This window comes from Epinephelus moara, chromosome 17 (assembly GCF_006386435.1).
Source record: "Epinephelus moara isolate mb chromosome 17, YSFRI_EMoa_1.0, whole genome shotgun sequence".
Lineage (NCBI taxonomy): Eukaryota > Metazoa > Chordata > Actinopteri > Perciformes > Serranidae > Epinephelus > Epinephelus moara.
This window is the reverse complement of record NC_065522.1, coordinates 29,867,768-29,882,193: the sequence shown is the minus strand read 5'-3', so window position 1 is coordinate 29,882,193 and position 14,426 is coordinate 29,867,768. Positions and strand designations below refer to the sequence as shown.

Genomic DNA, 14,426 nt, shown 5'->3' with positions numbered 1-14,426 from the left:
GGTGAGAGTTTATGTACCAAAGCCGTTAAGGTGCTTTAACTGTCAAAGGTTTGGACACATAGCCAAAAACTGTAAGGAGAAGAGGAGGTGTGCTAGATGTGGGGGAGACCATGAGTATGGAAAGTGTGGAACAGGGGTGCAACCAAAATGTTGTAACTGTGGAGGAGACCATAATGTGGCATATGGGGGATGTGAGGTTATGAAAAGGGAGAATAATATCCAAAAAGTAAGAGTGGAAAAAAGGATATCGTATGCAGAAGCTGTAAGAGTGTCAAGGGGACAGAACAATGAAACTAATGATCAAGGAGCAGTGGGAGGTCGAGAGCTGCAACAAAGAGCAAATGACAGGATGTATGTGGACAGAAGGGATTTGGTAACATTCATTGCAGGAGTGGTTAACAGTACGGCTGAAGTGAAGTCAAAAAGTGAAAAAAATCCAGCTGATTGTTAAAGCAGCAGTGCATCATTTGGGATTAGTGGGACTGACATGGGAAGAAGTGAGGGATAACCTCACTAATCAGTCAAGTCAGGAAACACCATGGGTTGGTTAATACTAATTATGGTAATCATCCTACAATGGAATGCCAGGAGCCTACTGGCTAATGGCCAGGAATTCAAGCATTTCATAAAAGAGATGGCTGAAAAACCAGATGTAATTTGCGTGCAGTAAACATGGTTAAAACCAAATCTAGACTTTGTGGTACATGGATATACAGTGATAAGGAAAGACAGAAGTCAAGGGGGAGGAGGAGGTTATGCTACGTTTATCAAACAAGACATTCCATATAGGCTACTGGAAAGGGTAGTGGACCAGGAATATGTAGTGGTGGAAGTATGGGAAAGAGGGGAGAAGGTGGTTATAATCAACTACTATAACCCATGCAAGAGGTTGGATTTGGATAGCCTATTAAGGATAAAAGGACAAGAGAGAAATAAGGTAATTTGGTGTGCAGATTTCAATGCTTGCAGTGCAGTGTGGGGAGGGCCACAAACAGACACGAATGGACAGGTCATTGAAGATTTGATGGATGAAAGGGATTTGGTGTGTGTGAATGATGGCAGAGGAACAAGGGTAAACATAACAGCAGGTACTGAATCAGCACTAGATATTACTCTAGTATCTAACACCTTGGCTGGAATTAGTAACTGGGAAGTCTGGACAGCATCAACAATGGACAGCGATCATTACCCAGTCTTATGCATGGTGGGGGAGAGAGTGGAAGTGAGAGCAAGTGGGGGAATCACAAAGTGGGTATTTGGAAAAGCAGAGTGGGATGAGTTCCAGAGGTTGAGTGAGGAATCAATGAACAGGATAGATATGCTTGGAGACATTGATGAAATAAATAAACAGGTAACATCAGTGATTGTAAGGGCAGCAGATGGAGCTATACCCAGGAGTAAAGGCAGGAAGAACAGGAAGCTGCTACCATGGTGGACAGAAGAATGTCATCAGGCTGTAAGAAATAGGAATAGAGCATTCAGACAAGTTAAAAGAACCCATAACATGCAGAATTTGATTCAGTACAAAAAGGCGCAGGCAGTGGTGAGAAGAACAGTACGTCAAGCTAAGAGGACAAGCTGGAGGAATTTCTGCGATGAATTAGGAAGAACAACACCAGTGGGAGAGGTATGGGGAATGATAAAGAAGATGGGAGGAGACAGAAGGGAATGGGATTATCCGGTCATAACATCTGAGGAGGAGACAGCCGTTTCCAACAGGGAAAAGGCAGAGATCATGGTTAAGGCTTTTGTAAAAGTGCACAGTTCAGAAAATTTGTCAGAAGAAGGGAGACAGAGAAGAGAAAGAACTATGAGTCATCATCCAGGTGTGTTAAACAGGAAGGAAAATACAGATGGCGTAATTGATGAGCCATTTACTTTGGCAGAGATGATGAGAGCAATAAAGAGGTCACGACCAACCTCTCCAGGGAAAGATCAGGTGTGTTACATCATGTTAAAGCATTTGGGGAAAGGAGCATTAGTGAAGTTGCTGCATCTTTATAACAGAGTGTGGGAGGAGGGAAGGTTACCAGGAGCCTGGAAAGAAGCAGTAGTGATTCCAATAAGAAAACCTGGCAAGGATCCATCCAAACCCACTAGTTACAGGCCAATAGCGTTGACATCAAATATATGCAAGATAATGGAAAGGATGATAACGGAAAGGTTGTCGTATGAACTTGAGAAGAGGGGAGTGTTGGCAAGTTATCAGAGTGGTTTCAGGAAAGGCAGGAATACCATGGACCCGGTGATAAGGTTAGAATCTGAAATAAGGAAGGCCCAGGCAAATAAAGAATCAGTTATTGCAGTGTTTTTTGATATTGAAAAAGCCTATGACATGATGTGGAAGGAGGGGTTGTTAATCAAAATACACAAGATGGGTGTTGGTGGGAGAGTTTTCAACTGAATAAAGGATCTTCTATTTGGAAGGAAAATCGAAGTACGTTGGAATCCAAGTTGGAAATGGTACACCTCAAGGGAGTGTGATAAGCCCGCTACTCTTTATCATCATGATCAATGATGTATTTTCAAAAGTGCCGGCAGATATAGGCAGATCACTTTTTGCAGATGATGGGGCCTTGTGGAAAAGAGGAAGGAACATGGAGCATGCAATAAGGAAAGTTCAAGGTGCAATTGATGAGGTGGTGGAGTGGGGGTTTGAGTGGGGGTGCAGGTTCTCAGTGGAAAAAACACAAACAGTATTTTTCACCAGGAAAAGAATTGAGGAAGGGATGAAGCTGGAGATGTATGGAAAAGCTTTAGAAAGGGTTGGAACGTTTAAATTTCTGGGAGTTCTTTTTGATTCACGGCTAACATGGGCAGATCATATCAGGAGAATAGAAGGAAAATGCAAAAAAGTAACAAATGTGATGAGATGTTTGACTGGAAGGGAATGGGGGGCAAGCTGTTCAGCGCTAAAGAGGCTATATGTAGCATTGATGAGGTCTGTGATTGACTACGGCAGTGTAGCATATGGGTCAGCAGCTAAGTCTCTTTTGAGGAAGTTGGATGTGATTCAGGCACAGGCTCTGAGAGTGTGTAGTGGGGCTATTAAGACTTCACCAGTACCTGCCCTACAGGTAGAATTGGGTGAAATGCCTCTAGAAGTAAGAAGGATGCAACTGATGACTAATTACTGGGCTAATTTGCAGGGGCACATCAAATCTCACCCCACGAAAGGACTTTTGCAGGAGTGCTGGGAGAATGGGAGGAGCCACAGGCAAAACTTTATGCAAGTAGCGAATGACATGGCAAAATAATTTGGAGTATTCAGTTTGAATATAAGCCCGACAGTGGTTTATCCAGAGGTGGCTTCATGGATGCTTGTGTGGCCTGAGATTGACTGGTATTTGTTAGAGGCTAAAAGGAAGGAAAAAGGCATAATTGATTTGGTGAGTGCATTCAGATTTCATGTAACTAAAGAATATAGTGATTTTACACAGATTTACACAGATGGTGCTAAACAACCTGAGACAGAAGTGACAGGATTTGGGGCGCCAGTACCAGCAAAAGGAACTGGAATCAATAGGACATCTAATAAGTTAGGAGTGTACACAGTGGAAATGGTGGCAGTGCTGGTTGCATTACGGTGGGTGGAGAAAGCTGGTCTGGATAAGACGTTGATATGTTCAGATTCATCTTCAGTACTAGCAAGCTTAAGGTCTTTCCATTCAAACAGCCATCAAGATATACTGTATTCAGTCCTTCAGTCAGTGACAAGAATAGTCAATCAGGGAGGTCAGGTAAAGTTTCTGTGGGTTCCAGCGCATGTAGGGGTGAGGGGGAATGAGAGGGCGGATGAGTTGGCTAAGAGGGCTTTAAAGAAAGGAAATGTAGACATGCAGCTCAGTATCAGCAAAGCAGAAGTTAAATGTGCAATCTGGGAAAAGACCAATCTAATGTGGCAAGAAAAGTGGGATGGAGAGGAGAAAGGGAGGCATCTTTATCAAATCCAAAAGAGTGTTAGAGGTGGAAGGATGAGCAGTGGACACAGGAGACAGGAGATTGTGTTGACAAGGTTAAGGTTGGGGCATAGTGCATTGAATAAAACGTTGAAACTGATAGGGAAGCACCAGACAGGCCTGTGTGAGGGGTGTCAGGAGGAGGAGTCAGTGGAGCATGTAGTTCTGAGGTGTAGGAGGTATGAGATGCAGAGAGAGGTGATGAGGAATAGGCTGAAGGACTTGAGGGTGCAGGAATTTACATTAAAGGGGTTACTGAGTATGGGTGAGAGAGCACAGGTTAGGGTACTGATAGCTTTCCTAAGGGACAGAGGTGTTTATTATAGAATCTGATGGATAAGCAGGGGTAGAAGAATAGGGTTGCTGTTGCTGACATGGGTGTGGGGAGTTTATAGTAGGATAAGGGTGTTTATATATATATATATATATCATGTGTATAATATTGTTTTGTTTTTTTTGATCTGGTCAGGTAAAAGAATAAGAGTGTAAGTCTACTGTTTGGTCCACACTCCGGAACAGAAGGTGGCGGTAATGCACCAATAAGCTGGATGCCAACCGCCGTTAAACAAAAAGAAGAAGAAGAACGTCACATTGTTTGAGCAAAATGGCGTCTGGTGGAAACGTGTGTTAGCAGAGTCTCTTTGTTGTGTTTTTAAAGTGTGAACATGTCTAAAGTCCAAATGCTGAGATCGTTGGTGCAGCAGCGACTAACTGCGGCTGCTGAAGAGATATTTGGGCTGTTTGAAAGAACGATAGCAGAGTACGAGGAGGAACTTTGTCGATCAAAAGAGGAGAACGAGCGACAACGGAAACTACTGGACGCTGTTTTCAACCCTCAGCTTCGGTTACACAGAGCAGGTTTGTTCATTAAACATTACAAGTTCATTATTAATAATATAACTGCAGCTTTGTTCAATAAATATTCAGTCTGTCGACGTTTATACGCCGCGTTAGCTTCTGTGGTGTCGTTAGCTTATCCGGTGCCGTTAGCTTCCCTGGTGCCGTTAGCTTCTGTGGTGCCGTTAGCTTCTGTGGTGTCGTTAGCTTCTCCGGTGCCGTTAGCTTCCCTGGTGTCGTTAGCTTCTTCGGTGCCGTTAGCTTCTCTGGTGCCGTTAGCTTCTCTGTCGTAGTTAGCTTCTCTGTCGTAGTTAGCTATTTTTCCTTCTGGAAATAGATAAAAATTTATTGAAATAAATAAAATAAGTAGCGGAGTAGGCTCTCGTGTAGCCTATCAAAAATATTTAAACTTAGGCCTATATATAGGCTACAAATAGGATAAATAACAACAGCCAGATTAACAAAACAAAAACACTTTGAATCATAACTGTGCATAAGTGGCACATAGCCTATAGCCACTGGAAGTCCTCACGCGTAACTTAAAAAATAACTTATACCGGTAATTTCTTAAAATAAAATAGCAAATAGTATAGCCTGCCTATATCTCCCGTGTATCATATTTTGTAACTTATTAAAATAAATAGCAACAGCCAACAGATTAGTAAAACTGAAACACACATAAATGCTCTCGGCGGCGGCGCTGTTAAAAAAAACACACAAAAAAAATGTTTGTTTGTTTTTGTTTTTTGTTTTTTTTTAGACGAAAATTTCAGTCCTCAAAATAAAATAATCAGGACAGGCCTACGTACCTCAGTCCTCTGTCAGACAGCTCACGGGTTTTGATTAAGAAAGAACAACATGTCAACATGCTCCAGAGTTCACTGAGAGACCCGCAGCGGAGAACACCCGCTCAGACGGCACAGATGTCCCGGGAACACAGAGGTAGCGCCTCACTAGAGTGGCCAGCCTCGGGAAGCGCGTTTGTTGAATTTTCCACCAATCAAGAGGATTAGTATCCAGTGAGGGTAGATTGTCTTTCATATAGGTATCCACCTCTGCCTTTGGATCATCACCTTGTTAAGGGGTGCTGTAGTCATCTCCCAGGAGCAACATCATGGCACTGCCCGGGCGGCACCGGACTCCAGCCTGGGCAGCAGACACCGCTGTCTCCGCGTCCTCACCCAAAGCGCCACCTGTCTCATCACCTCCACAAGCAGCACCAGCGACAGGCTCATCTTCAGTGGCTACTTCCATAGTAGCACAGATTTCCAGTAGTTTTGCTTTTGCGGCTTCTTTCTCCCTTGGTGAAAAAAACCTGAGATGTTTATGGCGTGGGTCCAGGACACAGGCGATCAGCGCTGGCTTGGCCACCAACTCCTCCGTATCAACCTGTGGTGAACAGTATTATAGCCTAATTAATTTCCCTCTTATTTCATAACAGAACAAAGCATAATAATAATTATAATAATTAGGCTACTATTATAGCTAAATAGCTTACCCCCATCCGGTCACACAATGACTGCCGGACCTTCGCCTTGAACTCTCTCACTCTCTGGCCGTCATCTTCAGCTCTCGTCAGGTGTTTGTTTAGCAAGCTGAAGGTGATGGGATAAATGTTGGAAACTGACACCTCCTTTTCTGTGGACATGACGGTGGTCGCACATTTTAACGTCTCCAAAACCAGCGCAATCTCCTCCATTATCTGCCAGTACTCGTCTCGGATCTCAAGAGTTCTGGCTTCTTGCAGTTTTGTAACTGTTCGGTCGGACAGAACAGCTGTAACTGCCCACCGTTGTTCCAGGAGTCTTGCGAACATGTCACACACCGAGTTCCATCTTGTTTTACACGACTGGATAAGTTTGTGTTTTGGAAGCTGCATTTGGTCTTGTTTGGCCTCCAGTGCTTTGCATGCAGGAGTGCTGTGGTTGAAGTGTCTGACAAGCCGCCCAGCTGCAACAATAACACGATGCACAAAAATGTTGAATCCATCATTTACCGCCAGCTGCAGTGTATGCGCAAAACAGGGGACTGAGTCCCAGTTCACCCGTCCGGGAGAGTTGGCAGCCACAATGTTGCGTGCGTTATCGTGGACGCATGCAGACACTTTCCCACTGAGTCCCCATGTCTCCACCGCATCATTTAGTTTAGCTGCGAGGTTGTCAGCTGTGTGTCTGCTTGGCATACTCTGTGTTAGCAGGACGGCAGATTTAACTTTCCAATCCTCATCGATATAGTGACATGTAATTGTCACATAGCTCTCCGTTGTGAGCGCGGTCCAGCAGTCCGTTGTAAGAGCCACGAACTTTGTGCTTGCAAGCTGTGCTTTAAGTTCTTTTTTTCTCTCTTCATAACGGGCTTCAAGTCGACGGGTAATGGTCGGTCTTGATGGGATTTGGTAATTAGGCTCGATATAGCCCAGTAGCTCCTGAAAACCCTCGCCACTGACCACGCTGATAGGCAAAATGTCCTTCTCCACCATCGAACAAATTTTCTGAGTTATCTGCTCAGACCGCCGCGCGTCGCATCTTCTCCCCGCTATCATGGAGAGCAAAGTTGGCTGTAGTCCTCCATCATCTGATGCTTGTGGATGTTTGCTTCGCAAGTGGTATTGCATTGTGTTCGTACTACTGCTATATTTCAGTGTTGCACTGCATATTTTGCAAATAACCTCATCATTCTTTCGGTCAAAATGGTCCCACACATTACTCATTTTTGCTGCGAATTGCTAAATAGGGCGGACTGCACGAGTCAGTAGTCTGCACGTGTCGACACACCCCCATGAGTTGATTGACACAAGTGGCCAAAAAAAAAAAAAACAACCGATAGTGTTAATCGGTCAAAGTTCTTGTTATCGGTTAACGGTTAAACGGTTAATCATGTGCATCCCTAATGCTAACGCTATTAGCGCCAGCCTATGGCATTTTATATTGTATAAATTACCCTTGCGACGAGCGTAGATTTCCTCTGCTCATATGAAGCCAGGATGAATCACACACAAGACTTAAGATGCTATTTTAGTGGAGACTTTACGGTCTTCACAATTTATTGTTTTTTATCTGTGAAATACAAGTAGATACAAGCCTCGTTTCCACTGAGGGAAAAGGTGTCGGTATACAAAAACTGACAGGAGGTCTGCGTCACTGCAAGGCTGAGCGTGGGCGAATCCAACTTTCTGTCAACAACGGGGGTGTTTTGAAAACACCCCCGTTTTCACAGGTAACTTAGCCTGTCCCCCCACCGCAGGAAATAATGAATTAGTCCTGGAAAGCTGTTGATGTAGCACTTTTCTCCTTATGAAAGTAACACGGCGATTATTCAACTAATGAGAATTTGGTCGGACGAGAACATAGTGACCAAATAATCGACTAGTCGACCAGGAGACTACAGCCCTAGTGTTTACTTCCTGTGATGAGGATCCAATAAATTCGATTTCCCAAAGTGTATTTTGTATTTATCCGTTGTAACACCTTATTTTGAAACACAGAAGTAGATCATATCTGTATCATGTTTCACTCCATCAAAATTTATGTTTCAAGAATGTAATTATTGAAGCATTAATGTGTGCATCATGTTAATGTTGCAGCTGGTCAATGTCCTGCAGACGTCCAGCAGCTGTTGGTGGTTAAAGAAGAGGTTCCCCCTGAGCAGCAGGAGTGGAGCTCCAGTGTGGACCAGGAGGACCCAGAGCCTCCACACATTAAAGAGGAACAGGAGGAACTCTGGATCAGTCAGGAGGGAGAGCAGCTTCAAGGGCTGGAGGAGGATGATATCACCAAGTTCACATCCACTCCTGTCCCTGTGAAGAGTGAAGATGATGAAGAGAAACCTCAGTCCTCACAGCTTCATCAAAGACACACTGAACAGATGGAAACAGAAGCAGAGGGAGAGGACTGTGGAGGAGCAGAACCAGCCAGGAACTCAGATCCAGATACACATTTACAACCTGAGACTGCTGACAAGACTGGAGAGTCCTCTGAACCTGAGAGCTCCAGTGTGGACCTGGAGGACCCAGAGCCTCCACACATCAAAGAGGAACAGGAGGAACTCTGGATCAGTCAGGAGGGAGAGCAGCTTCAAGGGCTGGAGGAGGATGATATCACCAAGTTCACATCCACTCCTGTCCCTGTGAAGAGTGAAGATGATGAAGAGAAACCAGATCCAGATACACATTTACAACCTGAGACTGATGACAGTGATGATTGGACGGAGACCAGAGAACCTCAGTCAGGTTTAAACTCTCTGAAAAATGATCAAGTCCCTGTCAGTGATGTGATTGTAAGTAAGAAACCCTTTAGCTGCTCTGAGTGTGGGAAAGTATTTGGCCACAGTGGAGATCTTAGAAAACACATGAGATCTCATACAGGGGAGAAACCATTTAGCTGCTCTGAGTGTGGGAAAGTATTTGGCCAAAGTGGACATCTAAAGAGACACAGGAAATCCCATACAGGAGAAAAACCATACAGCTGCTCTGAGTGTGGGAAAAGATTTTGCCACAGTGATGATCGTAGAAAACACATGAGATCTCATACAGGGGAGAAACCATTTAGCTGCTCTGAATGTGGGAAACGATTTGCTCAAAATGGAAATCTGAAAAGACATATTAGATCTCATACAGGAGAGAAACCATTTAGCTGCCCTGAGTGTGGGAAACGATTTGGTCATAGTGAAAATCTGAAGGTCCACATGAGATCTCATACAGGAGAGAAACCGTTTAGCTGTTCCATGTGTAGTAAAACATTTGGTCAAGGTGGAGATCTGAAGAAACACATGAAAGTTCATACAGGAGAAAAACCATTTAGCTGCTCTGAATGTGGGAAAAGTTTCAGTCAAAGTGCACATCTGAAGAAGCATGTGAAATCGCACACAGGAGAGAAACTATTTAGCTGCTCTGAGTGTGGGAAAAGATTTAGTCGAAGTGAACATCTGAAGGACCACATGAGATATCACACAGGAGAGAAACCATTCAGCTGCTCTGAGTGTGGGAGAGGATTTGGTCAAAGTGGAAATCTGAAAAAACACATGAGATCTCATACAGGAGAGAAGCCATTTGGCTGCTCTGAGTGTAGGAAAAGATTTGCTCACAGTGGAAGTCTAAAGATACACATGAGATCTCATTCAGGAGAGAAGCCATTTAGCTGCTCTGAGTGTGGGAAAAGATTTGGTAACAGTGGAGTCCTTAAGGCACACATGACCTGCCATACAGGAGAGAAACCATTTAGCTGTGCAGTTTGTGGGAAATCATTTAGACAGAGTGGAAATTTATATACACACATGAGAACTCATGATACAGGAAAGTGATTCAGCTGCTCAGTTTGTACAATTTTTTAAAATATGGAATAAGACTTAAAAAACACACGAGAATTCAAATAAGAGATTGACCTTTCAGCTTCCGTGTTTGTATGAAATCTTTTACACACACTGGACAGTTGCACCAACACATGAAAACCCACACAGGAGAAAAACCTTTCACTGCAGTGTTTGTCACCAAAGGTTCACTTGACCAAAACAACTCAGAAACTATCAGTGTGTTATTGGTCAGTCCTGCAACAGCCTCATCAAACTCAAAACCATATGTAATTATCAGTTATCCATTTCAACAGCAGAAGCCTCTATGCCAACTTAAATAACAGTAAGGAATATTTACAGACATTTTCACATCCATTTAGCATAATTGCAATATCGGAAACTTGGATCAATACTGAAAAAAGGATGGACTTTGAACTGGAAGGTTATGAATTAAGGAATATAAACAGGGAAAACAAAGGTGGGGGAGGAGTTGCCATATATGTGGATAAAAACCTGAACTACAAAGTAATTGAAAGTATGACAACTGTGGTTGACAGCCTACTAGAATGTATAACCATTGAAATATGTGAAGAAAAGAATAAGAATATTGTAGTTAGCTGCATATACAGGGCACCAGGTACAAATATTGACATTTTCAGAGAATGGATAGAGGGTATGTTTTCAAAACAAAGTAAAAAAGTTGTTTTCATATGTGGTGATTTCAGTATTGATATATTAAATCCACATATGCATAAAACAACAGATGCATTTATTAATACAATGTACAGTTTGAGTCTTTTTCCAAAAATCACCAGACCCACCAGAATTACATTCAATTGTGCTACTTTGATAGACAACATATACACTAACGACATTAAAGACAAAATAATAAGTGGTATTCTAATTAATGACATCAGTGATCATCTACCTGTTTTTATTATCTATGATTACAATCACAGGAACAAAAAAGACAGTCAGGCAAATAGAGTACAGGAGAATGAGGTCAGGGGAATCAATAAACACATTCAGGAATGAATTACTGGCACAACATTGGGAGGCAGTATACCAAGAAAACAATGTGGACAATGCATATGAAGTATTTTTGAGAGTTTTTAAGCAATTATATGGCAAAAGCTGTCCAATTAAAGAATATACAAGAAAACTGAAATATAACAAAAACAAAGGGATTGCAAAACGCCTGCAAAAAGAAAAATACACTACACAGAGAATTCATAAGACTGAGAACTAAAGAGGCAGAAAATAGATATAAAAGGAAAAAAAAGTTAACTCATATTATAAGGACAAGCAAGAAAGATTATTATAGGAAAATATTAGACGATGACAAAAACAATATTAAAGGAATGTGGGGTATATTAAACAGCATTATAAGAAGTAGTTCTAAACAAATAGACTATCCAGAGTACTTTATGGATAAGGATAATGTAATTTGTAATAGAAGTGATGTGGCTGATCTAAATAAATTTTTTGTAAATGTGGGACCCGACCTTGCAGAAAAAATCTCTGATCCAGGGACAGTTGGAAACAATATGGATATATTGATAGAAGGAAATCCCAACTCAGTGTTTCTCAAAGCGGTGGAAGAGAAAGAAATATTGGACATTGTTAAAAAATGTAAAAACAAAAAGTCAACTGATTATAATGACATTGATATGACAATAGTGAAAGAGGTCATTGAAGGGATTTCAAAACCATTAACATCCATCTGTAATTTATCATTTCAAACTGGTTCATTTCCAAACAAAATGAAAATAGCCAAAGTCATTCTGCTGTACAAAACTGGGAACAAACATCATTTCACCAACTACAGACCTATCTCCTTACTTCCACAATTTTCCAAAATACTAGAAAAACTCTTATCTCTCTCTAGTAATAGACTGGATACATTCATAGTAAAACACAAATTACTCTCTGACAGTCAGTATGGTTTCAGCCCAAACAGGTCAACATCACTAGCAATAATAGAAGCAATTGAAGAAACCACAAACGCTATTGAGCAAAAGAAATATGCAATTGGAATATTTATTGATATCAAGAAAGCCTTTGACGCAATCAACCATAAGCTATTACTGAAAAAGCTGGAACGATATGGCATCAGAGGTATCGTGTCAGACTGGATTAAGAGCTATCTACAGAAGAGACAGCAGTTTGTTATGCTGGGTGATGTTTGTTCCTCATGTTTGGACATTGTTTGTGGTGTCCCCCAGGGGTCAGTGTTGGGCCCTAAACTATTTATATTGTATATCAATGATATTTGTAGGGTGTCACAGGTATTGAAGCTGGTGTTGTTTGCTGATGACACAAATATTTTCGGTTCTGGGGAGAATTTAAAAGAAGTACTGGTCGAAGTCACTAAAGAAATGAGCAAATTGAAAATATGGTTTGACAGAAACAAATTATCATTACCCTTAAATAAAACAAAAATAATGTTATTTGGGAATCGCAGGATTAACGAACAAGTACAAATACAGATAGATGGGGTGCAGATTGAAAGGGTTCATGAAAATAAATTCCTTGGGGTGATAATAGATGAGAAAATCAGTTGGAAACCACACATCAGACATATACAAACCAAACTATCAAGAAGCATTTCAGTTTTAAACAAAGTAAAACAGGTTCTGGATCATAAATCACTCCGCATCCTATACTGTTCCATTGTCTTACCATATTTCAATTACTGTGCAGAGATCTGGGGCAATAACTATATGAGTTCAATCATTTCACTAACTATTCTTCAAAAAAGGGCAATACTGATCATTCATAATGTCGGCTATCAAGATCATACTCACTCACTCTTCCTACAGTCCAAATTATTAAAATTTACAGACATAGTGAAATTCAAAACAGCACAAATCATGTACAAAGTGAATAATAACCTTCCACAAAATATACAGACATTGTTTAGGGATCGAGAGGAGGGTTATCAATTAAGAGGAAAATACAACTTCAAAAATAACAGAATCCGTACAAACAAGAAAAGATTTTGCATTTCATTCTGTGGGGTAAGACTTTGGAATAATATGGGTGATGAGTTAAAACAGTGTCCAAACATGCAACAGTCTAAAACAAAATACAAAGAATATGTTTTCACGGGATACAGGGATGAAGTGGGGGTGTGACAGTCACTAGGTGTTCACAGGATACTGTTATTGATTATTTATTTCTCTATTTTTTTGTTTTCTATATTTATTTATGTTCAATATTAGTTGGTTCTTTTCTGTTGTGTTTTGTTATTGTAGGTCCTTTTGTCTTTGTCCTTTTCAATGAATGCAGATGTATACATAGGTGTTTATCTCTTATAAATCATGTTCATTATTATCATTATTATTATTATTGTTATTATAATTATTGTTATTATTAGTATTGTTATTGTTATTATGATTGTTATTAACAAGGAAGCAGGATAGATTTAAAGTTAGAAGAAAGTGTTACAAGTGGCAACAACATCTGTGTTAGATCACACATGTACATCATCAAATGTTTCATTAAATGTGCTGAGAGTGTATTTGTATTGTGTGACTCAAAACTGAAAGTCAGATCTGGAAAAGGCGCCTGAAGCCATGTTTCCTCAGACAAATGAAAAGCCAGCCAACACTGTTCAAGAGATAGGAGGAAAGGAGGGGTACTCTCCAGGAGTAGAGCTGCATGCAGAGGAGGAGCTAAGGCTTTTCCCACTCCAATTCTGCCGCCCATTATAACGAAAACATGATAGGCTGGTGATAAGCCTTGTCACACAACAACACAAACTAACTGTCCGATTGAAGGGCAGCGGAAGACCAGCGACTCATTGTGTTCTATGAGGGAAAATGACTGATTCTGTCAGTGGTCTGGTTGCTTTTAGGAGAGCATCATGTAACCGCATCAGTTTACAATTGTAAAGGGCTGTCTGACAGCAAGGGGAAGTTTGGTCGTTTAGATAACCGGTATCACGGTGCTTGTTATCAACTTGTTCAGTCAACTCTGGGTTTCCCCATTCAGCAACGAGAATGTTCATTTGAAAGATTAAAATGATCAGAACTATAAAAGACGTGGGCTGCTTCTTATGATATGAAATCAGTGGTGATCCTAGCTTATTTGCTGCCCCAGACAAGTTTGTTGTTGTTATTTATTCTTCTTGTGTGCCAGGGAAACATACTGTAAAAATAAATAAATGAACAGTTTTAAAATCATTCAGTCCCTCATTACACTACCTTTGAATATGCACAAATTCAGTCACACACATTTACATGACCTTCTTTCACATGAAAAACTTTTTTTTTTTTTTTTTTTTTTAATCGTGCTGTGAAAACATCAACTCATTTCTCCTTCAAACAGGTGGATTTATTC

At 41.1% G+C, this 14,426-nt stretch overlaps 2 protein-coding genes across 12 annotated transcripts in view; both read left to right on the top strand.

Moving 5' to 3' along the window:
* Positions 1-10,332, top strand: part of LOC126404293 (gastrula zinc finger protein XlCGF57.1-like) — a 99,591-nt gene extending 89,259 nt beyond the window's left edge. For 6 of the 11 annotated variants that reach the window (XM_050067438.1, XM_050067431.1, XM_050067429.1 and 3 more), the window contains one exon: positions 8,398-10,332. In XM_050067438.1, coding sequence (XP_049923395.1) covers positions 8,398-10,094 — 1,697 coding nt within the window. In that variant the 3' untranslated portion in view covers positions 10,095-10,332. Of the gene's footprint in view, positions 1-4,532; positions 4,818-8,379 lie in introns of those variants that run through there. The other 5 variants (XM_050067435.1, XM_050067436.1, XM_050067437.1 and 2 more) reach the window with 4 other exon arrangements.
* Positions 4,703-14,426, top strand: part of LOC126404337 (endophilin-A1-like) — a 100,464-nt gene continuing 90,740 nt past the window's right edge. Inside the window, exon 1 of the mRNA XM_050067514.1 lies at positions 4,703-4,817. The gene's annotated coding sequence lies outside the window, so the exon portion shown is untranslated. The remainder of the gene's footprint in view (positions 4,818-14,426) is intronic.